Below are 25,964 nucleotides of genomic sequence, written 5' to 3'. Positions count from 1 at the left end.
TGAGAATACTTAAATATTCAAAAACTTACAGTGTTATCCAGAGGTTATTTTGTGTGTCACTGGATGCTCCTTCAACTTTGCCATTAGTTGCAACAGTAGACTCAAAGACTCCTGTAAGGCTTCTACTTATCTAATTTCAGTGCTTCCTGGTCTTCTCTTGTTCATTTTCTTTCTTCCACACTTCAAATAGGACCATAGATTTTGTATGGAATTGGGTAATAGCTATTCAGGTCAGTAAGTAGGTTCAGTAGGTAAAATTAGGAAGTTAAGATTAATGTGAGATGATAAATTAAGTGGTTTAATTTGTGATTGAAAATTAGGCAGTTAATTGAACTATTACTACATTTTTAATCATTTATTTATATTATTTACACAAACTACACTTAAAAACAATCATATTAACTCTAATCTTTGCCGTTCAAGAATTTTCCCAAGAAATCTTTGGGTTTTGGTTCTATGGTATCCTTGAAGTAAGACATAATGTGACCCTTTTGCTTCCAAATATTCACAACTTCTTTAAGCTCCATTTGGCCCTTAAATAAAACAAAATTAAATAAACAGCTGGCTAACTACATATTGTGTCAAAAGTTATGCATCATCCAAAATTTTCGCTATTATTACCTATTTTAGAAACTACTGTTATAGATCATTCATAAAAAATATAGGTAGCGTTGACAGATATTTTTTGTTGCAAAAGATAAACAAGAAAAAAAAACCGCTAAACGCCGTAAAATTTTTCGAAGTTTTTGGGAGTTTTGGTAACGAAAAACAGGCCCTAAATAGGAAGGGCCGTAAAATCCACATCCTTGGACCAAAATTGATGGTTGACATATGAATGGGTGAATCTTTTCCCTGAACTTTAAGATGGGGGTTGGCACAGTTTTCAATTCCGTCAGATTTAGAAAATCGAAAATTTTGTGTATATATAGTATAACGTGTAGGGGGGTGTGGGTGTGCACCACTGGCGAGAACTGCCGTTGTCTGGTAATACATGTTATTTTTTTTGATAAATAAAAAATTACAAACTAAAAACTTTTACTCATAAACTACTTGAAAGAAACAAATATAGTCATTTAAGTGAAACACGTATAAACATTGATTATAAATATTCCACGATTTATATATTGCCGCATAATTCTGCTATCTGACACTGCACTATTCAAATGGTAGGGTTTATTTGACCTTACCATGATCAAATATTCGTTTTATATGTAATGTAATTTTTCGAGTGAAAGTCCTTTGTATTCATTCTTGATGTTTAACTTTTCTGGATACAAAAATAACCAACAGAAAATTGAGCAATTTTTTAAACAGACAGACAAGGTTTTTCCAACCAATAAAAAACTACATAAGAAACAGAAGTATTTTATATCATACATGGAACCCATCTCTCTTCATAGTGGTATTTTGACCTTTTTGACCATAGCTCCGAAGATGGCTTTATAAGCCGAAAGCGCTCAGCTACGAATTATTTATTTTACACACTTCAAAAGTACACTTCTCCCCCTTTTACCTGTTGTCATAAGTGTGTACAAAACTATTTCAGTCTTTACATTAATACAAAAATAGGTGGAAATGCATTATTACATTTTAAAGTGGTATAAAACGCATCGAAAAATGCATAAACATGTTAAAATCAGTATATTATGGGCCAGATCTTCTTATTTCGGGATATTTGGCTTCACTGAACACGAATTTGCAATCAGAACCGACCTCCGAAGCACCTGGGTGCCCAGGGTTACTGCTAAGGTAAGTATGTCATCTAGAGTTTCGAGGGTTTGTTTTTAGCACTTAATTGATGCAAACAGATTACTCGAGATCACTGATATTGTGGAACAGCAATGACAGAACAATTACATATCATTTAATTTCTATCCATAAAATAGACCAGTGAAGGTCGTTATTTCGGATCTTATACTTATACGAAATAGAAAAAATGCGATTCTCGATATGATTACCGGTACTCAAATACAAAAGTAACAAAAGTAAACAAAGTAATCAAAGTAACATATACTTTAAATGATTACTTTATACAAAAGTAACGATTTGTAACGAATACTCGAAAGTAACTATAATCAACATCACTAATCTCTGCAAAGAACCACTGTGAATGGCCTTCTTCAAATAAAGCCATAATTCTTGTAAGGTCTTGTAAGTATATAAATTCATCACAAATTTTACCAAAATAAATTTTTCAAATGCTTATACCTTAGCGAAACCAGATCAATTAAATGGGTATTTAAATAAAATAAAAAACCAAAAAGGTGTATTCTGTATGAAAAAGGCCTATTAAATAATATGAGCCGCTCAGAGGAAAAGTGGTATAACTGCATATAATTTAACTTTTGGTAAATATGAGATATTGCTTGTTAACGAACTAAAAAATCTCAGCAATACATAGTGAGCCAGTTGTGACGGATTCTTGACAAGTATTTCCTGAAATTTATATGGGATGCCGAATTCCAATGATTTAATTTCGTTCTTCTTTTGTAATTAGAAAAATACCATTTCACCAACAACCATTCCTGAGTTATAACAATTTTATATGGATATCCTGATATAGATACTGATTTATAAAAGTGTAAAAATCGTCAATATGACAGGTGATGCATAGCTTTTTAAACTATGTGTACAAATAAGTTATATCTACCTTGATAACTAACATATCAATCAGCCTAATGTCTTTAATGTCATCAAACTTGGTAAATTCCTGCCTTAGCTTTTCTCGACATTGCTCAACATTTTTTGGAATATCATAATTCTGAACTAAAAGAAAATAATACTGTAAGATCTCCTTATCTTAAAACATAGCTAAGAAGAGCCCTATTTATTAAAAAAATACAAACCAATGTAAGGGAGCTGTCTGTACCAGGCTTTATATAAGTTTAAGACTCTTTTCCGTGCTTCTTCACGGTCTAAAGAAAGAATAGGTTTAACTTCTTTAACACTTCGTCTGATAGCTTGTGAAGCCATCTCAAATTTGTATTTTCTTTTTAAAAATCTGAAATTAGTGATGTAACTTAACCTCACTTTTGACGTTATTGAAAAATGAAAATCAAGACATTTAAATGACAATGACAGTATCCAGCATAACCAACCCATAACCACATAACCAACCCAATCAAAGAGAAGATACCTGGAAAATTTCCAAAATAAAAAAAGGTTGATAAAAAGTATCTTTTAATTTATGGCACAGTATATTAATAATGTATTTTAAAATTCATTTAAGGGACTTCATTAAATTGGATGGTCCGAGAAGTTAGCCACATTAGATTTTCATAGAACGTTGAATTGAAGTTTGACAGTGTTGCCATGTGATTATAATGTATATAATGTATAATATGTTGCACGCTTCAAATATACAGAGAAAGCTTTGAAAACTATCTTTTTTACATTATCTTGTGGATTTTGCTATTTTTTAATGTATGTAAAATACGAACGAATAAATATTTGTTGTTTGTTTTGATATTAATTGCAGTTAATTATTAGAAATTGTTTTGTGGCAATTGTCCTGATAGGTTACTGAGTAGATTTGGCAATAGAGTGAGAACGTTTAAATTTGCGTTTGCCAGATTGCACAGATGTTCCGCAGATATCCATTTTATGACTTTCTTTTTATTATATTATATTTCTTTTTATTATTTGAAATGAATGTACCTGAAATGCTTTTAGTTACTGAAAAGTGTTTACTTCGTCAGTACGTTATTTTTGTGTTCATTTTGTATTTTTTAAAATATTAAAATGCCTACAACTATTGTAGCACGTGAAAGACTTTGGAACATATCGCAAATGCGGGAAGAGCGATTCACTTTAGATTCACATATATTTCTTTTAATTAATTATTAATGTTCTGACAGTTTTATGTAAATTATTTATACTTATTACAAATAGCAATTTTTTTAATTTCTGCGTTTGTCGGTTTGATAAATAAAACACATTATTATCGCGATATTTGTCATTTCAAATAAGTACTTTAATTAATAATAATAAACATTACATTATAATACACAACACTAATTTACATTTGTTACCAGGTTGACGTTTTGTTATGGAATTATAATACATACCTATTATATATTTATACAAAAAAAATATATACCTACCCTTTACCCATATAAATAGTTACCACTTCCATTTTAGACAAATTATATATTTTTCCTATAATAGTACTGTGGACTTGTATGTTGTATATCTGTATTTTTAGTTGCATATAGTCTGGAGCCTGTATCACAGCTTTATTATTTCTGTGGACTTGTATATCTGTATTTTCAGTTGCATATATTCTGGAGTCTCTTATTATCACAGCTTTTTAATATTTTTGTCTTTAATGAATGTTAGAGTTTTTTCGATTGCTATAAGTTCAACTGAAAAGATGCTATGTAATAATATTACTAGATAATCTGTAATTATTGTATTGGCGAATTTATTCTTTACACAAATCTTATTTTTATATAGATAATAAATAAAGTATATAGTAAAATCTTAAAGCAGCAGAATTTTACTTACTTTGCACTTTATTTTACAAATTTCATTTTCATATAGATTATAATAAACAAAAAATATATAGTAAAATCTTGAAGCAGCAGAATTTTACTTATTTTACACTTTTTAACTTTATTATTGATACTAAAATCTTGGTATTTCGAGATAATTAGAGAACATTAAAAATTTTAAAAATTTTGTCGTTATTTTATCTACATAGTTAATGTTTTACATTTATTGTCAATAAATAAATTAATAAAAACATATCACATGCTCTTTCCCGATTTATTCTAAGAACACATGGCAACACTGTTAGGCCTTCATTTCCTTGTATCTGTAGCTAACTTCTCGGACCCCGCAAGACTTATTTTTAGTTTTCTTATCATAATAATTGAAAAAAATAAGTATCTGTAATCCAAGTCCTTTTGTCACTGTCACAGTCACCTGTCCCTGTCACTATTCATAATAACATCTGTCAATATGAGATATTTTAAAAACTGTAAAAAGTGGAAACATAAGATTTTTGTTTTATTTTAGATTATGGTGATTTAATTTATATATTTCTTTGAACCATGCTTTCTGTTTGATGAAAAGCACCTTCAAAAATATTGCACAACACTTAAGTACTGCTTTATTTATGACTTTATTATTATAATCTTTATCCCAACAAAAATAAACAATTAAAATAGAAGGGAATCAATAAATTGTTAAATCAGAACAGCAGAACTTGCTGACAAGAATACAGCAGCTTAAATAAATCAGGACATATAAATTTTGTAAAAGTAGTTGAAAATGTTAACTGGTGCTAATGTCAACAGTGTTTCTGAAGAAACTGATTGGCCTACCTTCTTTATTATTCCATTTGATGCCTGTGGTCAAGTGAAAGTACTGCCTGATGGAAGCATATACCTTATTACCAATGAAAACCCACAGGTAAGTTAGATTAACTCCTTAACGTGCATACTCGAGTTCGCTAAACTGACCAAACTGTGCACACTCATGATAATTCGAGCGGAGTTGTACTTTATGTTATTATAATTTCTCACACTCAAATGCAATCCAGAATTGAAAATAATAATGTGAAATCAAAAAAAAACAATTGTTTAGATATATAGATAGAATTTATTCATCCACAAAGTTTACACAATTCTTACAAAATAAATGTATAAATTCTATCAGACTAGTCAAAATTTTAGTACAAAGAGCACAATATATAGTAAAAGTACACATGATTAAAATAAAACAGTGATTACAATAAAATAAATAAAAGTTACAAATAAAAATTTTAGAACTATTGTTGCAAAAATGTTAAAAATTTAAAAATCCATCAATACTGTAGAATGTGTTGTCTATTAAAAATGAATACACAGTTTGGTGAAAACCTTTATGTGAAGAATTACTGAGAGTTAATATATTGACTATTTTATTGTAACATTTTATTCCAATATATTCAGGTGCATGTTGGGATACACCTAATCTAGAGAAAGGTTGTCGAAAATTTGATTTAGGGATTGTTCAAGTATTACGTAATGCGAATTTTGAAGATTTTTGACCCCCCTTTAGTGTTTGGTATAATGCCTATGTTATGTATTTTAGAGTGAAGATCAAACAAATGAGGCTATCCTCAGTAGCTTCGAGTCTAATATTGCAAATCAACCAGAAACACCAAAACTTGTCAAAATTCAACCACAAATTAATGAACTGGAAGAACTACCAGTCCCTGTAGCACAAAACGGTGCAATAGATGCACCATATTCATGTTCAGCTTGTCAGGCTACTTTCTCAACTCCCAAAGAACACTCAGATCACTTAAAATGCCACAAAAAGTTTAAATGTACGAATTGTCCAGCCACCTACAACATTGAAACCAACTTGAAGATACACTTCGAGTTGGTGCATCGTACTGAAAATACCTTAAGAAACTGCCCGATATGTGGTGTTGCTTTACGGTTCAAAAGGGCAGCTAGTTTGAAGTCACACATGATGATCCATCAAGTTGAGGAGGTGTATACGTGTGAGCAATGTGAAGCCGAGTTTGAAAAAGAGGTAAATATATATACCCATATACGAACAAAAATTATATTACTGTAACAGTTATTTATTTTCTGTAGTAGTAGGTGAATAATTGTCAATTTAGGTATACCATTACTCAGTTTTTTTTAACATCAAACATTTAATGTTGGTGATTTTTGATGACAAATATAACTTAAAAATTGTAATTTTATATTTTTTATAAATGCAAATTTAAAAACATTTATATTATGCTTCTTTATGAACCAAGTTTGGTACATTTTGTAAATGTGTAGGTACAGTAAGACATTTTTATGAAATTTTTACTACATATCGTCAAGTTACTGCCAAAACAACCTATCCTGCAAAAAAACTCAAATTTTTTACGATTATAAGCTAATTTTACCTTTAATATGCGACCAATCTCAAAAAATGTACTGACAAAACCAGACAAATTTTTAAATTCAGACGATTTTTCATTTGTAAAGTTTAATACATTGATTTCTCAACAGTTTAAAAAATGGAGTTTGTTAGTTTTGGCCATAAGCCAGCAATATGAGAATAATGATCATTTTTCAATAGTCAGTAAAATTCTATTTACTTTGAATCAATTAGATATTATATTTAAACTTTGTTCAGTAACTGATAAATCCGATAAACAAATGAGAGAATATTTGGAGATGGATATATCTGGTCCTGGATGACAATTTGGTTCATGCTAATTAAAAAATCTCTCATTTTCAAATTACTCTTCCATATTCCTTCCATCATTAATTCTTGTCTGATAAGTCCAATATAAGTTTCCCATCCTTACCTATTATAAGTTTTCCTTGTCTTCTTCTACTGATGCTGGTAAATTCTTCAATATTTTTGTGAATATTGAAAGAATCATTCCTTCCTTAAAAATTCCTTGATTTCTATACATTTCCAAAGCATATAATCTTTTGCATCTTTGATTGCCTCTTTCATCAATATTTGGATCTTTTTTTATAACAATCATTGTTTTTCTTTTTATATTTTCTTCTTTCATACATAAGATTTACAATTTCTTAGCACAAGTTTCTTAGTACAAGTTTCATAGCACCTGAAGAATGGTTATTCAAAATGTTAGTGATGTCAATGCCTTTTATGTTTGTTTCATGTTCTTGTTTGACTTCTCATTTTATATTCTAGCCTTTGCTGTAAGTATAGAATTTATTGTTTTGTAGTTTTCTGGTCATTTTATTTAATCTTACCTTTATTCGCGGTGTGCAAGTATATACTTGGAGGGGATACGAGAAACCATCGTGAGTGAATAGCGGAAAAATGTTGCAACTTTCTTAAATAATTCATATTGTCAATTGAAATTGTCAAATTGAGGTATATTTCATACCTACTCTCATTGAAGAAGAAAAATTATATGTTACTCCACAATATTGATATGATATGCAGTTATTATATAAAAGTAAATTTATTAATTGTATTTTGCTTGCAGTACTGCATTTTAATAATTAATTTTATTTGCTACATACAATAGGGAACTTGTATAAATTTTTAAATTGGAAAAAAATGTTATAAATCACAACACAACATAATTTAAAACATGTATCAAAGATGAAAAAGTTTTGTTTGTCTTTCGTTTGGCCCCTAAAGACGATTAAAAATTCAAATTAAAACAGGTGGTCCAAAACGCTTCGTGACGTCACTTGGTTTTACATTTACATTTTTCCAATAAAGTAAACAGAATTTTAAATTAGACGTTATAAATGTCAGTAGAAAATACATTTATGTGACGTTACAAGTGTTTTTGATCGTTTGAACTATTCATAGAAAAATTTGTACTTTTACAAAATGGTTTTATTTTCAATAGTAAACCTTCGTTCCTTTCCTTCAAAAACAGTATAAAACTACAATTTTAACAAACTGGTATATATTATTACAATGACATACGATAAATGTCATTAGAATATAAATATTTTTGACTTATTCCACGACGATGAGCTTGCCAAATACCCAAGTAGGTGGAGGTAAATAAACTAAAGAAGGAGAAGAAGAATATACCTAAATATAAGGTTGTGTCTAGGTATACGTTACCGTGTACGCAAATAAAAAAGTTATGAGTGTCAGTGATTTCTTATTTTTTATTTGTTTAGTGTTTGTTTTTAAATTAGCTACGGAGTGTGGACAATTATTTAGTTCTTTTAGTGAGTTTAAGAACATTTTAAAACAGTACGAAAAAGATAAGAGACTATAAATTAATATATATTTTTTTTAGTTATAAATGAAATAGTATGTATTACCGTAAAAGATTAAAATAAAAAGAAGACCTAAAGCTTTCACAATAATAATTAACTTGTTCTGAAGCTATTATCCTTGTGGCATTTTTGTAATCAACTATTCTAAATGGGAACTAAGCCACAATTTAACCAAAAAATGATTTTATTAACGTTTCGACATCTAAATCGGACGTCGTTGTCAAAATACAAAATATTATTAAATTAAACAAAAATGGTGTTGCTTAGTAAAAAATTTTTCTAATAGTTTATCTAATCTGACTAATTTTTGTATTTTGACAATGACATCCGATTTGGACGTCGAAACGTTAATAAAATCATTTTTTTAGTTACATTGTGGCTTATTTCCCATTTAGAATAGTTGATTATAATAATTAACTTACGTATAAAAATTTTTTTAACAAATAGTTTGTACGTGTCATATCAACTAAATACATATATTTATTTTGCTAACCTAAATATATACTTTTATATATACATTGATTTATTACAATTAAGTTTGAAACATCTAAATAGTTCTGCTTCCCTTCCCTTAACAAGTATTTTTCTATCAAACAAACACTAAACATATCAAAATAGCATGTACCAAAATATACAGTCACTGCGCACGTTAAATAATGAAGTCACTGGCTTGATCAAGTTTAATTCGCGTGTACCTAACTTTTTTATTTGCGTACATGTTAGAGTGTACCTAGACACAGCGAAATATAACCATAATAATAACTAATGTAAAACTATGTGACGTCACGGGTCGTATGAACTATTTTATACCGCAGAAGACTTTAAATATGTATTTCTAAGTTATTACGAGTTTTTGAAGCGTGAAATTTTGGAAATCTCATTTTTAAACAAAACTGAACATTATTATGTAACAAAAAAAATGTGCAAGTTCCCTATTGTTTACCTTTTAATAACATAACCTCAGTCTTACTTTTTCTTCATATATATTTTTTTGTGCTATGGCCTTGACAATTATCCAGCAACCAGGACCAATATGAATGGCCAATATAGTTAAAAGGGCGAAAAAAGTTTCCGAGCTATCAAACCAGGTGTGCTTTTCCGAACTTGCACGGTCCCAATAGTGGCGACCAGTGGATTCTGGTCTGATCATACATCTGCACCTAGTTAGGTTTTTTGCGATTTTATTACATTTCTGTATCAGTGGTCAGGCTTGGCAGGTTTAAACCAACATGCTTAAATCCTTGGTTTAAACCAACTATGCTTTTTTTCTTAAAAATCAGTTTAAAAAGCTTAAAAGTTTAAAAAGGTTACCAGGTTGAAACCTGTTTTTTTATTGAGCCTCAAAACTGGTGTTATATTTAAAGTTTTTATTACAGCTGCCAGAAATGAAGAACTTAGTTATTTTGAGAATATTATTACATTTGAAGATTTTTTTGTTATATTAAGTTTTTGTGTGTGTAAAAATAAAAGTTGTATTAATAATTTTTTCCATTATTTATTACTATTATTTTATAATAGTTATTTATGAAACAGTTCGTGAAGTATGCTTTTTGCGAACGCACGCGATGTTTAGAGCACGAGCGACAACGGAGCGAGTGCTATACACCGCGTAAGTTCGCAAAAAGTACTTGACGCACAGTTTCATACAATATTTTATCTACGATAAACAAATAAAAATATTGTAACTCTTCGTCACTGGAATTCATTTCTATTCTACAATTTTTAGAACTTTGACATTTAAAAATTCTAATTTCTTTTAAACCACAATATTGTCAAAATTTTTGTTGTAATTTATTGCTCATTATGTCATCACCATGGCAACGCGAAAGTTAAGGATATTTGATTATATTAAAGTGTTTCAAAAACAGTGCGAAAAAGTAAATCCCATTTAAAATACATTGTTACTTCACGAACACTTTAAACCCTTCACGCACTGCTATCTATAACAATGGCAGATTTCACAAACTAAATAATATGACATAGGACATGAGAATATGACATAATTTAGACTTATTATTCTTTGTATTAAATAAACCTGGTTTAAACCAAAAAAACCTGGTTTATTTGTTTTTTTTTTCGAAAAAACCTTGGTTTTTGCCAACCCTGTCAGTGGTTAATAATGATATAATCTATTTGATCTTTTTTATTTCCTCGTAATGACTATGTGTATAATGTATGCTTGGGAGTTTGAATCATAGGTTGATATTCCTGCCTTAAACAATTTGTAATACATATATATATATATATATATATATATATATATATATATATATATATATATATTTATTTTTAGCATCTCATGACGTCCCCCCATGTTAAACCGTAGTCTCTCGTGGCTTCCAGGTCTTCGTGAACTCCGATATACGGTTGCCACGAGGACTTTCCCTAAAATTTATCGCAAATGAAAGGTACCACTTCCTACAATGCTTACACAAAATATTGGCCGGACGTCCTCAGTCACGTTATCTGTATAATAATATACACATTACTTGGAGCAATTGCCGTCAGGCGCGCCATGTTCGCTTGCTGTATATCTAAAATCACTTTAACGGTTTTGATGGCATCCAAATATATATTTATTCAGTTTGCGGTTGTGGTGGTCTCCGTATATTTGAGTTTATGTCCTCATGGCTTCCACTGCGCTGTTGCCACCTTAAATGTTGGAATTTAGACTTCGGATATTTTTATAATTGATTATTGTAGTATGTTGAAAAAAATATTGTTGTGATATATTAGTGATATTTTTTTGTATAATTAACAATGTATTTTTTTCACTGCAAAAATAAAAAATTAAAAAGTATGTTCATTAAAATTGATGAATTTATCATAACCAGTTGCCGAATCTGCTGGTCTAATTGCTCAATTGTAACATATTATAGAAGTGTTAAAATTGAATTCTTAATTTTTTATTACAAAATTTTTACCTCGACAGCGTAGGGTACAAGAGGACGGCTTAAGTAAAGTAAGTACAAAATTTTTAATAATATAATTTGTTCAACTAATAGGTGCAAAGGTGTCTGGAAAATAATAAAAATGTTTAAAACATTGCTTACTTATTTCATACACTCAATGTATTTTTTTATGTAAGGATATAGAAAATAATATTTTGAAAAATATTTAAAATATAGTAGTAAGTCTTAAATTTTATATTACATAAAGTAGTTAAGTCTGCTAGTCTACAAAATTAAAAACAAATAGAATACTTAAAAAAAAATTAAAGCACTCATGCCATACCAAACGAACTACATTCTTACATATTTTAAAAAGAAAAATATTTAATTTTGCCCAACCCGACTAAACTATCGGCAGGTAAAAAGTCTGCAGTATGCGGGGGCCCTACTGTTGAAATAAATTAGAAAATTAAAATAAACTTATCTACCATTATGAAATTCTAATTTGACACAAAAAACTGTATCCTGGATTAAGAACAAGTGTGTAGAATACTCTCGTGAATTAAGAAGCGTTTCTACTGTAGGGTGACCATATCATAAATTTGAAAAAAAACGGGACACATAACAGCAGTAGCGCACCTATAATTTTTCTCTGGGGGGAAGGGGGTTGGCTTGGGCGTCGAAATTTTTTTCTATATTTTGTGAAAGACAAGTTACATTTTCCTGCTATTATTTATATATTTTTCATATGCCCTGGGAGAAAGGGGGTTTAACTCCCAAACCCCCCGGGGGTGCGCTACTGCCAAGAAGGGTTTGGAGCGATACCCAAACAGGGATTGAAACACCGTCTTTTAGCTAATTTGGAACCTATAAATCCTTTTCAATTTTAAATGTGTAATTTACGTACGATCAAGACTGCGAAACACGCAGAAAACTAAAAAACTACGCTAGAATGACGTGGATAAACAACCAATCCGTCAAAACAAAACAGGGAAGAATAAAAAATAGCGAGAAACACAGCAAACTCAACAAATAAAAAGAAGAAAAATGACGGGTTTCGCTGGAGGACATTAAAAAAGACAGAGAAAACAATCAAATATATCAATTTTACAAAAAAGTCAGATAAAAAAATACGTCCAGCATTAAAACAAGAGTACTAAAAAACAAAAAAAAAAGAAACCCTGTTTGAAGACAAACAGATCAGCAGAATATGAGAAGAATATTACGAAAAAATATTATTCGGTATGAAGGAAACAGATGAAGAAGAACAAGACAACAACGAAGTAGAAATTTTCACAGAAGAAAACGTACAAAAACAAATATTAAAAACATAGAAAACGGAAAAGCAGCAGAAGAAAATGAAATAACAGTGGAATAAAATACAGAGGAAGAGAATTGCATAAGGAAATAAACCAGCTAATACAACAAAACATATGAACAAAACAGACTACCAGCCGATTGGAACGCAGATATTATAGTAGGTACCTATATACAGTAAAACCCCGCAAATCCTAATTGGGGGGACAGCCTGTTCGGATTCCGAAAAGTTGGGATTATCCAAAAGTTAGCCTAACTAATAATTGAAAGTTTACTTTGTCGTTGATTTTGAGTCGCTGTGCCTGTCTCTCTCCCTCTTCCACCCATCTCAGATTTATGTTACTGATGCAGAGCCAGTGTCATCATTTGTGCTTAGTCGTTAACTCCATGGCTTGATTTCTAATTTGAATAAGCTCCATTTTTCCCCGTTCCCCTATACAAGATGAATGAGAAAACTAAGAAGAAAGTGTAATTACAGAATGGATTGAAGCTGACGACAAAGGGAGCGAAGAATTTACGGATGAATACATTGTAGACTTGGTTCAACCACAAGGCAACCCTAATGACTAATGAAGATGAAGAAAGCGAGGAAGAAGTTTCCCTGTCATATTGGGTGTCACACGCAGATGCCACTAAAGCTCTGGGTGTGGCTCTACGTTACGTGGAGCATAACTCTGCTGCGTTACCAGTAGATGTAATGTTTATGTGTAAATAGTTTATCATCACTGCGTCAATTCGCTACACTTCCATGCGTCAGAAGAAAGTTACGGAGTCAAAGACCTGTTAAACGTAGATTGTGCAATTTTCTGGTTTTACTCTGTATAATAAACATGTTTCTAAGTTTTTGTCTTGAATTTTTTTCACTTGCCGTTGGTCCGCATTTGCCGAACGTTAGAATTAGCGGGGTTCTGATTTGCGGGGTTCTACTGTATATAAAAAAGGAGATCGGAAGGAGTGCGAGAATTACAGAGCAAGCACTTTATTTAACACCACATATAACATTCTAGCAAACATACTAAACATAAGACTTGAATCATGCGCTAAACGAATATTAGAAGAATACCAGAACGGGTTCAGACCGGGAAGGTCGATGATTAGTTCCATACATACAGTGGAGCAAATAGGTAATTCAAAAATCGAGAGAATAAAACAGAGAAATACACCTAATATTCATGGATTTCAAAAGTGCTTTGATACAATCAATCGGAAGAAAATGATGGGGGAGCTAGAGAATGTTGGAATCCCAGAAAAATTAAGACATGCTAACAGTGAGCCTAAAGAGCACCAGAGCAAGGATCAGTTTCAACGGAACAACTTCTAAGAAGATTAATGAAAACAAAGGTGTGAAACAAGATGACTCTATCTCGCTACGACATGATTTAATCTTATATTGAAAGTAATCATGAGAAGGACAAACTGTGCAAAAAAAACATTACAGATCAACTTTAACTAGTAGCATAATGCAGATGATGTAGTCATAATAGAGAAGGCAAAGATGACATTTTTAAAAGCACTTGGAAAATTACATAAGGAAGCGAAGAGAATAGGACTAGAGATAAACAAGCAAAAACAAAATACATGACGGTAGGGAAGAATGACACAATAACTCAGAAATATCTAATAACACAGAATGAGAATAATACTGGGCCACAAAGTAGCAACAGAGAGAGAAATACGAATGAAAACAAATGCCGCAATTGAAGAAAAATTAAAGAGAGAAAATATGGTCAGTTACAAAAAATCAACCAAAAGCAAACATTTGGGACATTTAGGCATCCCGAGAGACTTTTTCGGGACCCCGGGACAAATCGTTAAAAAACGGGACATTCCCGTTTTTACGGGATGTTTGGTCACCCTATTCTACTGTTATAACGTCCTTCACTTAATCGTAATTGAAAAGTATTTGAAAAAGTTATTTAAAGTGGGTCCTTGTTTTGGTTCTTTATTTAAATTTGGTTCTATTCTTGTAAAGTTTTCTAAATTTAGAATGAGAAGTTTATAACTTTATTAGATAATACCAAATAATAAAATAAAGTGAAGGCTGATAATGTGATTGTACGAGGTTGTTACCTTTTCTTAACAAAAAAAATGATGACAAGTGAATAGATTTTGACTTTATGAACCTAATATCATCTTCAATATTCAAATATTTTTTTCTCAAAATCATATTCGCACCGTTAACCATAAATCATCGTAGACTAAACAACTAAATTCTTAATTATGTCACCTACTCTGTGTCGGCATGTGTTAAAGATATAATGTGTTCTCGATTACTCAGCGGTGCGACGTCGACGCCCTGGTCAAATTATTTATCTACAATCTACAGACACGTCTTCAAATCAGTATTTGAATTGAAATTGTTTATGATAATGAAAACATTTTATATTTATTCGTATATTTACTACTTAAATAATTAAACATTAATTATTATTTTTATATAATATTTTATGTATAAATGGAGACTAGTTGCAAAACTAAACAACATAGTAGATAGAAACGCAGAAGCGATATACGAGGAGGTAAAGAAAGCCATTCATGGAGCAGCAGAAGAAGGGCTAGGAAAAAAGGAAAACATAAAAAGAGAATACCCAGAATAGTGGTCACAAGATCTAGAATCCTTGATAGAAAACAAAAAGAACGTTTACCAGACATGGTTAGTTTCACAAGACGGTGAAGATAGAAAGATATATTATGCCCGGTTAAACAGAGAAGTGAAAAGGAAAGTTGCAGAAAGAAAAAACGAAATGTGGTAAATGAAATGCGCTGAATTGAATAGATATATATGGGAGGAACGAAAGTATCTGAAGTTTGGCAAACCCTTAGAAATTTAAGAACAGACGAAAGCATAATACTAACGTACATTTAATTAAAATGGATCAATGGAAAGAGCATTATAAAATGTTACTAACAGAGGATAGACCGGAATTTATAGAAAACACTGAGTCTGATCAAGAAGAAATAACAACAAATATAGAAATGATCACTAAAGAAGAAGTTAGGAAAGCTATGAAACTATGAAAAATGGGAAAACAACGGGACCTGGAGGCATACCTATTTATAGAACTGGTGAAATATTGCTCAGATTTGCTAATAGAGAAAATTACAGATATTTTCAATAACTGTCTTATAAAGGGATATAATATCCCGAAAGATTGGGAAAGGGCTTTTATAAGCTCTCAGTACATAAGAAGGGATGTAAAAGAACATGTAGCAATTATAGGGGTATTAGTGTAACCAGTTCTGGGGGAAAGCTGTATGGTAGAGTTTTAAAAATAAGAATCGAGATGTTTTTCCCAGACATCGAAGAGAAAAGTCGATTTCGCGCAGGATGATTCTATTTAGGCAATACCTTTGTATTACAGCAATTGGTAGAAAAGATAATGAAAAGAAATTTGACAACTCATCTAATGTTTGTAGATTTGGAAAATGCTTACGACAGTGTGCCAATAAACAGGATGTTTAAAGTGCTCCAAGAATCTGGTTTAGATAACACGTATGTAAATGCTCTTTATAACATATACAAAAATTCGATTAGTAGGATAAAAATACGAGACAATTTATCAAAACCCTTTAAAACATCTAAAGGTCTACGACAGGGATGTTGCCTCTCTCCTACGCTGTTCAAAATTTACATCCAAAAAGCGCCACAACTACGGATTAAAAAGTGCTCAAGAATGGGAATAGAAATTGGAGAGGACTGCCTGTATACTTTGCTATTTGCAGATGACCAAGTACTAGTGTCAAATGATGCAGAAGTCATAACATTCATGACAAGAAAGCTAATCGAAGAATACGTTAAATAGGGATTAAAATTAAACATAAATAAAACGGAACATCATATAGTTGGAGGAAAACCAGAAAATATTCCAGTTGAAGACGGTATTATAAACAGCTGTAAAGAATATAAATATTTAGGAACCGTTATTGACGAAGATGGTAGCACAGAAAAGGATATCTATAAAAGAATAATTCAAGGACGAACGGCTATCCAAAAATTAAATTCTGTATTATGCTCAAAAAATATCAGGATGACAACAAAGATAAATCTCTATCACAGTATAGTAGAACCAATCACAACATATGGCGCAGAATGTTGGCAGATATCACAAAGAAACAGAGACAAACTGAAAGCACTAGAAATGGACTTTCTACGAAGATCGTGCAGAATCTCTCGATTGGACCACATAAGAAACGAAGTAGTTAGGGAACGAGCAAAGGTTAAGAGTAGCATTGACAACAGAATTGAATTCCGGCAACTGATTTGGTATTGATACGTTAAACGAACGAACAATAAACGATGGCCTAGAAAGATCCAAGCTTAGACTACTCCAACAACTAGACGAAGACGAGGCAGACCTCGTAAATCTTGGAAACAAGGAATAATGGATGTCATGCGAAAAAGAGAAATAGAAGAAGAGGATTGGCAGGAGAGCCAAAACTGGAGATTGAAGTGCAGGAAGCAGCCAGAGCTGTAGGGCCCTCGCTATATATAATATATTAATATTTTTGCACGGCGTGCGGGCCTCATAGCTAGGCGCGCCCACCTAGTCCGACTAATAGTTAATCCGGCACTGTATATTATATAACTAAAGCTGTTTAAAATTTAGAGACACGCAAGAAATAGCTACTTGGCATTACCTAGTAGTTACCTACCAACTAAAATTTTAATAACCTTAAAAGTTTACCATAAATAGAAAATAATTAATAAGGTGTAATAACAATATAAGCAATAACAATGTAAGCAACAACATAATAACCACTATAAAAATCTGATACTGATAGAGCAAAGACCAGAATTCAGCATTGATGGAAACGAACAAAAAATAATGACCACAGAGGAAGAAAAAATAGTCATAACAGACAAAGAGATGAAACCAGCAATAAATTCCATGAAAAACAATAAAGCGGAAGGACCAGGAGGAATTGTAGCGGAACTCATAGGCGTAACCAGGGTAGTTTTGGGGGCTATAACCCCCCATTTGGATGGACTTTGAGCTCTATACGCTAAACACCATACCCCTCAGAGACCTTCCAGTAGTTGTAACCCCCCCCCCCCTTTACAGTAGTTTTAACCCCCCTTAGCATCATCCCGATTACGCCTATGGTGGAACCAATCAAATATGGAACAGAGAAATTAAGAAGAATGATATGCCAAATCATGGAAAGAGCAATAAATGGAGAGGATATCCCTAAACAATGATAAGAATCCTACATAACATCAATATACAAAAAGGGAACAGAAAAGATTGCGAAAATTACAGGAGGATAAGCGTCATCACTACAATGGGAAGACTGTATGGCAGGATCCTCAGGAACAAAATAGATAAAAATATAGAACGTAAAATCCGAGAAGAACAAGCAGGTTTCACAGCAGGGAAATCATGTCTAGATCATATCCATACATATAATACAACAGACAATAGAGAAAAAAAAAGAAGAGCTAAGAACAAAGATTTACACATGGTGTTTATAGACCTTAGGAAAGCATACGACCTGTGCCAAGGAAAGAACTGTACAAAGCAATGACTAAAATAGGGATACCACCTAACCTAACACAAGCATCAAGAACATGTACAGTGGAAATGAAGTAAATATAAAAATAGAAAACAAGGTAGTTGCTATCTTCAAAACAACAATAGGATTACTACAGGGCTGCCCAATTCCCAACGTCACTAACTGTATTTAAAATATTTTTAGAACACGCACTAACAACTTGGAAAACAAAATGTAGGGGTATGGGAATGGGAATACCGATAAGAGACGATTACCTCTACACATTGTATTTCGCAGACGATCAGTTGGTTATGTCTCAAGATGAAGAGGATATCAGTTGCATGTTGCAGAGGATATCAGTTGCAGAAAACTAAAAGAGGAATACAAAAGGTGGGCCTGGAAATTTATGTGAAGAAAACGGAATATTTAGCAATATCGGAAGAAGACGTCAAAAACTTAGAAATAGAAGAACAAGTAGAAATAAAAGGAATGAAGAATTTTAAATATTTGGGCTTTATAATGTCGAAAAACGGAACAACAGAAGCAGAAATAAAAAATAGATTGGGACAAACAAGATCTTGCATCAGACAACTCCATAATGTAATCTGAAATAAGAACATTAAGGGAAATAAAAAAAATGATATACCAAACAATAGTAAGAAGCATCATAACATATGCCGCAGAAATTTGAGTCATAAACAAAAAAGCCCAAAAGAGCATTCTGGCAACCGAAATGAAATACTGGAGAAGATGCTGTGGTCTCACCAGAAGAGACAGAATAAAAAATGAGGAGATAAGGAGAAGAATGCAAGTGGAAAAAGATGCCCTGCAATATATAGAAGAGAGAAGACTAAAATAGTACGGCCACGTACAAGTACGGCCACGTATCGTACGGCCACGTACGCAGAGTAGAAAATACTTGGATAAACAAGGTTGCAGAAGCTATTATAAGAAGACCTTAGGATAGAAGAAGATTTTTTGACCTTAAATACAGTCGGAAAAATGAAACAATACCCATGAACGATCACATCAATCACTTATTTTGTATTTGCTATCTTTTTCTATTACTAACGTTTGTTATTTATAGAAAAAGACAGCAAATACAAAATAAGTGATTGAGTTGATCGCTCATGGGTATTCTTTCATTTTTCCGACTGTATTTAAGGTCAAAACATATTCTTCTTCTTTTTCTCAAAATGTTATTTTATGCGATTTTACAGTGATTTGGTGTTTATTTAACCAAATTTGCATTTTCTATCGTAAAGTATCAATGGAAAACATTGTTAAAAAGAAATTGTAATATGTAATTGTAAATAGTTTCAATAGTAATTGTAAATAGTCAATAGTAAATAGTAAAATTAATAGGAACAGTTTCAGTTTCTACCATTTTTGTCGAAAAGTTAAAAATTGAGATATTGAGCAAAACAGGTTCTCGTTTAAAATCAAGATGGCGGCTAACGTAAAGAAGGAATTCATTCGTGATTTTAAATTTAGGCTACTATTGACTCCCCTAAAGGTTAGAAAAATAAATTTTTTGGCAGCTCGGCATGCAAGGTCAAATGCTATTCCGACTGGACTAATATACTTTTGAGTCTGATATTACTGCATGTAACTTTTTTGGTATTGCAATATAATTCAAATCCTTCCAACTACTTAAAGTCCTATATTTTGGCTATCTGTGGGCAAATCTTCAGCCAAATCGATGATGTATTTTGGGAATGGAGAAAAATGTAAAAAACGGTATTTTAACGTTTTCTACACTATAAAATTTTATCAAAACCTTGTTTTGAATCAAAATAACTTGTTATAATGCCATAAGATGACATTTTTGAGTCCCTTCTATTAAAATATTATGTTTTTCATTGATACTTTGTCACAGAAATTTGTATTTGCAAATTTGTTTAAATAAACACCAAATCACTGTAAAATGCATAAAATAACATTTTGAGAAAAAAAGAAGATTTTTTGACCTTAAATATCTTATTTTTACGTCACGCAGAAGCTATATACCAATTTTCAGACAAATCGGAGATCCAAAATTTTTTGCCCGAGTGATTTGACATGGAATGTACTTTACATTTACTATTCTCCATATTATTTGTTTTTAGTGTAACGTTGGCCATTACCATTAAAAATCTAATTCTATTAAACCGTTTGATGATGCAAATACAAACTTTGTGAAACCGGTCAAGCAAAATACAACTACCTAATTATAAAATTATAATTTTTCCTGTTCATTCACATACAGAGCAAGTGTTTAAAGAATAAATTTAGGATTCTAAAAGATTTTTATATATAAAACCGATTTTCTATGACAAAACGCCAAAATAGCAAAAGATATAAATAGAATTTGTCTGGGTTCTTTAAATAAATTCTCACGTAAACACGACCAAGGTTAAATATTTTACCGGATACCATAAGTTCATTGTTGCCAGTATAACGGATGCCAAAACGAGCGCCAAGTGTATAGTATTATTCTTTGTATTGTCTTCATGCATTCTTTGTACGTGACCAAACCATCGTAGTTGTATTTCGTTAATTTCGTCATTTATTGTATGTGTGACGTTCATTATTTCTCGTATCCGTTAATTGGTGACATGTTCTCTTCTTGATCTTCCTGCAGCCCTTCTCCAGAAATCCATTTCGGTGACCTCTAACATTCATTTTGATTTTTCCTTCATATGGCATACTTCGCAGCTGTATGTTATAATGCTTTTCACTACTGCGTTATAGATCTTTTTCTTGTTTTGGTTGTTTATCTGCTTGTCCCAGAGTACTGAGTTTAGGAGCCTAATTGCTTTCCTGCCCTGAGTATTTCGTTCTTTAACGGCTCCGTCCAGTGTTCCATCATTCGTGATTTTCATATTCATACCCAGGTATTTATATTCGTTACATTTACTGATTGTTTCTCCTCCTTCTATAGTCGAGGAAATGAAGCATTTTGACTCGCAATTTTTTCGTCCAGCATGGATTTACTTGAAATTTTCATAGAAGGTAGGGAATAGTCCAAGGATCATTTTCTCTATCATGCCGCTGTATAAAAAAATTTAATACATTCCTCACTTAAAGAACTAAACTAATGTTATATCAAAGTGAGTTATTGGCAATTTAATGTGTATTTTTTTCGACGAGTACTCAAATCTAAGTATTCAAGCTTAAATAACGGGAAAACGATGCAATCTATAAAATATACCTGCTAAACATTTGTCAAAGTACTTCAGAATACCTATCAAGCAAGTTAAAATGCCTATTCGAAGCAAGTTAAAAGCGTTAAAATTAAGCAAGTTATGATGAAAATAAGAGAACCCTTTGGAATTTTTTAAGAAAAAGTGAAAAATCAATCATACGCGATTTCCACAAAAAATAAAATTTATAATAATCCTTATAAGCACTTCTTCATATTAGCATAAGTAATGATTTCAATAATTTTGACCGGTTTAAAATGCATATTTTTGAAAAAAAGATATAATTTAAAAAAATTATAATTTTTAAAATTATTGTAATTTTTATATTCTTTTGATAATAACTCCAAAAATACTCAATACACGTAAAAATAATATATAACCAAATTTTAGATTTTTTTGTGACAAATACTTTACCTGTTTTATTATTTCTACAGGGTAAAAAATAACCGAGATAGAAACGTTTAAATCTTAAATTTTGCTGTGAGAACCATGCAACCGGGGCCATTTAACGTTTTATTTTTAAAAAAGTAAGGGGTTTAAGAGATTAAGTTTAACTTGGTGAAATAGCTCTTGAAATTAGCTTTTAAACGGTTTTCAGATGAACCTGACGTCGTAAAAATAAACGGAGTTATTAAAAAAAAACAGTAACATTTTTTGGAGACATTTTTAAAAGATAAATTTTGAAAACATTTTGGAGCATAAATTTTAATGCTATCAACATGTTCGGGGTCTCATTTGATAGATATTTTTAAGTACTTTGACAAATGTTTAATAAGTTTATGTTATAAATGCATCATTTTCCCGTGATTTCAGTTTAAATAAGTAGATTTTTTTACTCGCCGAAAAAAATATACATTCAATTACCTATAACTCACTTTTAGTTAACACTAAAAGGTTTTTCTAGTAAGGAGTTTATTTCATTTTTTATAGCTTCAATTTTAGTAATAATAACTTTTTTTGTAAAAACTTATAGTTTTTGAGTTACTGATGAAGAATCGGTTTAAACATGCATTTTTCTCAAGAAATAGGTATTAAAATTTTTGATCTTTAATAACTCAAAAAGTTTTGATTTATTTTAATAACTTTATATAATAAATTTTGCTTAGAATTTGCTTCTCTATCGAATTATGGGGTTATTTTTAATAAAATAATTTTCACCCACGAGAAGGGGTGGCATCCACCCCCAGGGTAAAAGCGCAAGTTGGCACCATGTCACCTTTGTTCCTTGAGATAGCCTCTAACCACTCACCAATTTTCATACAAATCGATGGAGGTTCAATGAAATCGGAGGTAATAGCTCATATCCACCTTCAGTGACTCCACTATAGAGGGTTTTTTGAGAATACCTCGAAAAATATGCATTTAATAAAAAAAAACTGTAGATATCAAAAATTAATCTTTTAGTAACAAAAATTAAATTAAACTTAAATAATCTCTTTTCGAGTATACTGTTAGACCTTTTAAAAAATAATAATATGAAGCTGCTGGCATGAAAGTTAAGAGACTTATGATCAAAAAAAGGTCGGTACCTGCAATTCTCTATGAAAAAATCAGTGAAAACAGCCCCCCAACTACCCTTCTAATTAAAAATTGATCTTCACCTTTCTGTAAGTAGTTCCTTTTATATTCGTATTATCAATACACCCAAGAAATTTGACCTATTTAAAAGGCCCAATTTTAGAAAAAGTGGAGTTAAAAGAAAAATTGACTTTTTGCAATTTCCTATTTGTCAACTTTTACTTCAAAATATCTCCGAAAATACTGGAGATACGAAAAAAAATATGGACTACTAAATTGTAGCTTATTATTTAATAAGTAAAATTCCCTTGTGCATAGATTTTCATTACAGTGAACAGTTAGTGAGATAAAGCTATTTAGTAGATCAGATGTAGAAAAAAGGCACAATATGCACTCATTATATAATCATAATGCATTAAGGAAAAACTGGAACACACGCGATATATCAGAATTAACCAAAATCAAAATATTTACAGGAAGAGACAACTAGCAAAAAATTACAAACCTTTATAAAAATTCGTTGAGGAAAATCCTAAAAATATACTGGCCAGATAAAATAAAAAACATAGATCTACGGAGAAGAACAAAACAAGAGAAAATAACAGTCACGATTAAAAATAGGAAATGGAAATGGATTATACGGACTCTGAGGAAGGATCGAAATAATATAACCAAACAAGCACTCGAATACCAACCAGACGAAAGAAGAAAATACTTGTATAGCAAATTTCGAAAGAATAAAACAGAAAAGGAGGCGCTGGGAAGGGATTACACAGAGAGAGAGAGAGAGAGAGAGAGAGAGAGAGAGAGAGAGAGAGAGAGAGAGAGAGAGAGAGAGAGATAGAACCTAACCTATCGAAAGGCTCATCAAACAATTATTAACTTTAAAAAATAAACAGTTGTCAAGGGTATATAGTGGTATTGCTAAGTATATTACATTATAACTTATTCCATCGAAATCTTCCGAAATCCATAATCTTCTTCCATCGAAATAAAATAGAAAATTTAAAAGTTTAGAAAATACATCTTTCATACCTACACCCAAGAAATACGTTTTTCTAACCTGATTTAAGAGTATAAAAAAACGAAAACAAACAATTTACTGCAAATCCTTATCGTATATCCGAGCAAAACCACCTAATTGGCAAAAGTTATAAATAGAATTTGTCTGGGTTCTACAACTAAATTTGCACATAAAGACGACCAAGGTTAAATATTTTACTTGATATTATAAGTACATTGTTGCCAGTATAACGGATGCCAAAGCGAGCGCTAACTGTATGAAATTATTCTTGTTAATATACACGCTGTATATTGATCGGAAGTCACGAAGAGTCAAAACTATACAGAAGCCACGAGGGACGCAAATGCAATATATATATATATATATATATATATATATATATATATATATATATATATATATATATATATATACATCCCGCTATCATTATGTCATCTTTTCATGTTGCAGTCATTTGGCATCACTAAGAAATACTATCATTTTCGAATTTTAATTCGTGTATGTTTGTTGAGCGCATTTTTTAATGCCCTGTATCGTTCTCAGTTTTCTAAAATTTTGATTTTAAAAATTTAAATTATATACAAAAATTTTTACACTTCACAGCCATTTTGACTTCCACCACATAAAAATGTGTATTTGCGGTGTATTTGCCGTCAATCGATGTTGCCACGAGTTAAAAATATCGAGCGTTTGAGGCCAGGTAGAAAAGGTATATTATGAACTATATAAAAGGTGGGTTCTTTACCTGTTCGGCTGGTAAGGGTCCAAATATTTTACGAGTTGAATTGTGTTTATTTTATTTCATCTGTTAAATTATAATTTTCTCATAACGACTTAAAATATTTGTTTGAAAAATTAATTTTGTGTCATTCCATTTCAAATCACTCAATTTTGGAGCAAAAAAAAATTTGGACCTCCGATTTGTCTGAAAATTAGTATATAGCTTCTGCGGGACGTAAAAATAAGATATTTAAGGTCAAAAAATCTTCTTCTTCTTTTTTTCTCAAAATGTTATTTTATTCGATTTTACAGTGATTTGGTGTTTATTTATACAAATTTACATTTTCTCTCATAAAGTATCAATGGAAAACATAATATTTTAATAGAAGGGACTCAAAAATGTCATTATATGGCATTATAACAAGTTACTTTGATTCAAAACAAGCTTTTGATCAAATTTTATAGTGTAGAAAACGTTAAAATACCGTTTTTTTACATTTTTCTCCATTCCCAAAATGCATCATAATCGATTTGGCTGAAAATTTGCCCACAGATAGACAAAACATAGGACTTTAAGTGGTCATAAGGATTTGAATTATATTACAATACCCAAAAAGTTACATGCAATATTATAGTCAAAAATATAGGCGTCTACTGTAAGTAAAATTAACTCGAAAATATCGACCTCACGACAAAAATTTTTAAAAAGAAATTGTAATAATTGTAAATAGGATTTATTTGGAACAATTTCAGTTCCTTCCATTTTTGTCGAAAAGTTAAAAATGGCGGAGATATTGAGCAAAACAGGTTCTCCTTTAAAATCAAGATGGCCGCTAACGTAACGGAGGAATTCATTCGCGATTTTAAATTTAGGCTACTATTGACTCCCCTAAAGATCAGAAAAATAAATTTTTGTGCAGCTTGGCATTCAAGGTCAAATACTATCCCGACTGGACTAATATATACTTTTGAGTATGATATTACTGCATGTAACTTTTTTGGTATTGTAATATAATTCAAATCCTTCTAACCACTTAAAGTCCTACCTTTTAGCTATCTGCGGGCAAATTTTTAGCCAAATCGATGATGA

The 25,964-nt window shown here is 31.1% G+C and overlaps 2 protein-coding genes across 2 annotated transcripts in view; one reads left to right on the top strand and one right to left on the bottom strand.

Annotated features, from left to right (window-relative positions):
- Positions 1-340: 340 nt before the first annotated feature.
- On the bottom strand, positions 341-3,212 carry LOC126883387 (NADH dehydrogenase [ubiquinone] 1 alpha subcomplex subunit 6). Its single transcript, XM_050648913.1, has 3 exons — positions 2,847-3,212; positions 2,651-2,766; positions 341-533 (listed from the first exon to the last, which is right to left on the bottom strand). Exons 1-3 carry the CDS (start codon positions 3,100-3,102, stop codon positions 405-407), a joined length of 501 nt encoding a protein of 166 aa, XP_050504870.1. The 5' UTR covers positions 3,103-3,212; the 3' UTR covers positions 341-404.
- A 1,648-nt stretch (positions 3,213-4,860) lies between these two features.
- LOC126883383 (zinc finger protein Xfin-like) overlaps positions 4,861-25,964 on the top strand; it is a 105,434-nt gene continuing 84,330 nt past the window's right edge. Inside the window, exons 1-2 of the mRNA XM_050648908.1 lie at positions 4,861-5,415; positions 6,079-6,528. Coding sequence (XP_050504865.1) covers positions 5,275-5,415; positions 6,079-6,528 — 591 coding nt within the window. The 5' untranslated portion in view covers positions 4,861-5,274. The remainder of the gene's footprint in view (positions 5,416-6,078; positions 6,529-25,964) is intronic.

The sequence above is a fragment of the Diabrotica virgifera genome, chromosome 4, assembly GCF_917563875.1.
Source record: "Diabrotica virgifera virgifera chromosome 4, PGI_DIABVI_V3a".
Taxonomy (NCBI): Eukaryota; Metazoa; Arthropoda; class Insecta; order Coleoptera; family Chrysomelidae; genus Diabrotica; species Diabrotica virgifera.
This window is presented reverse-complemented; position numbering and strand designations above follow the sequence as displayed.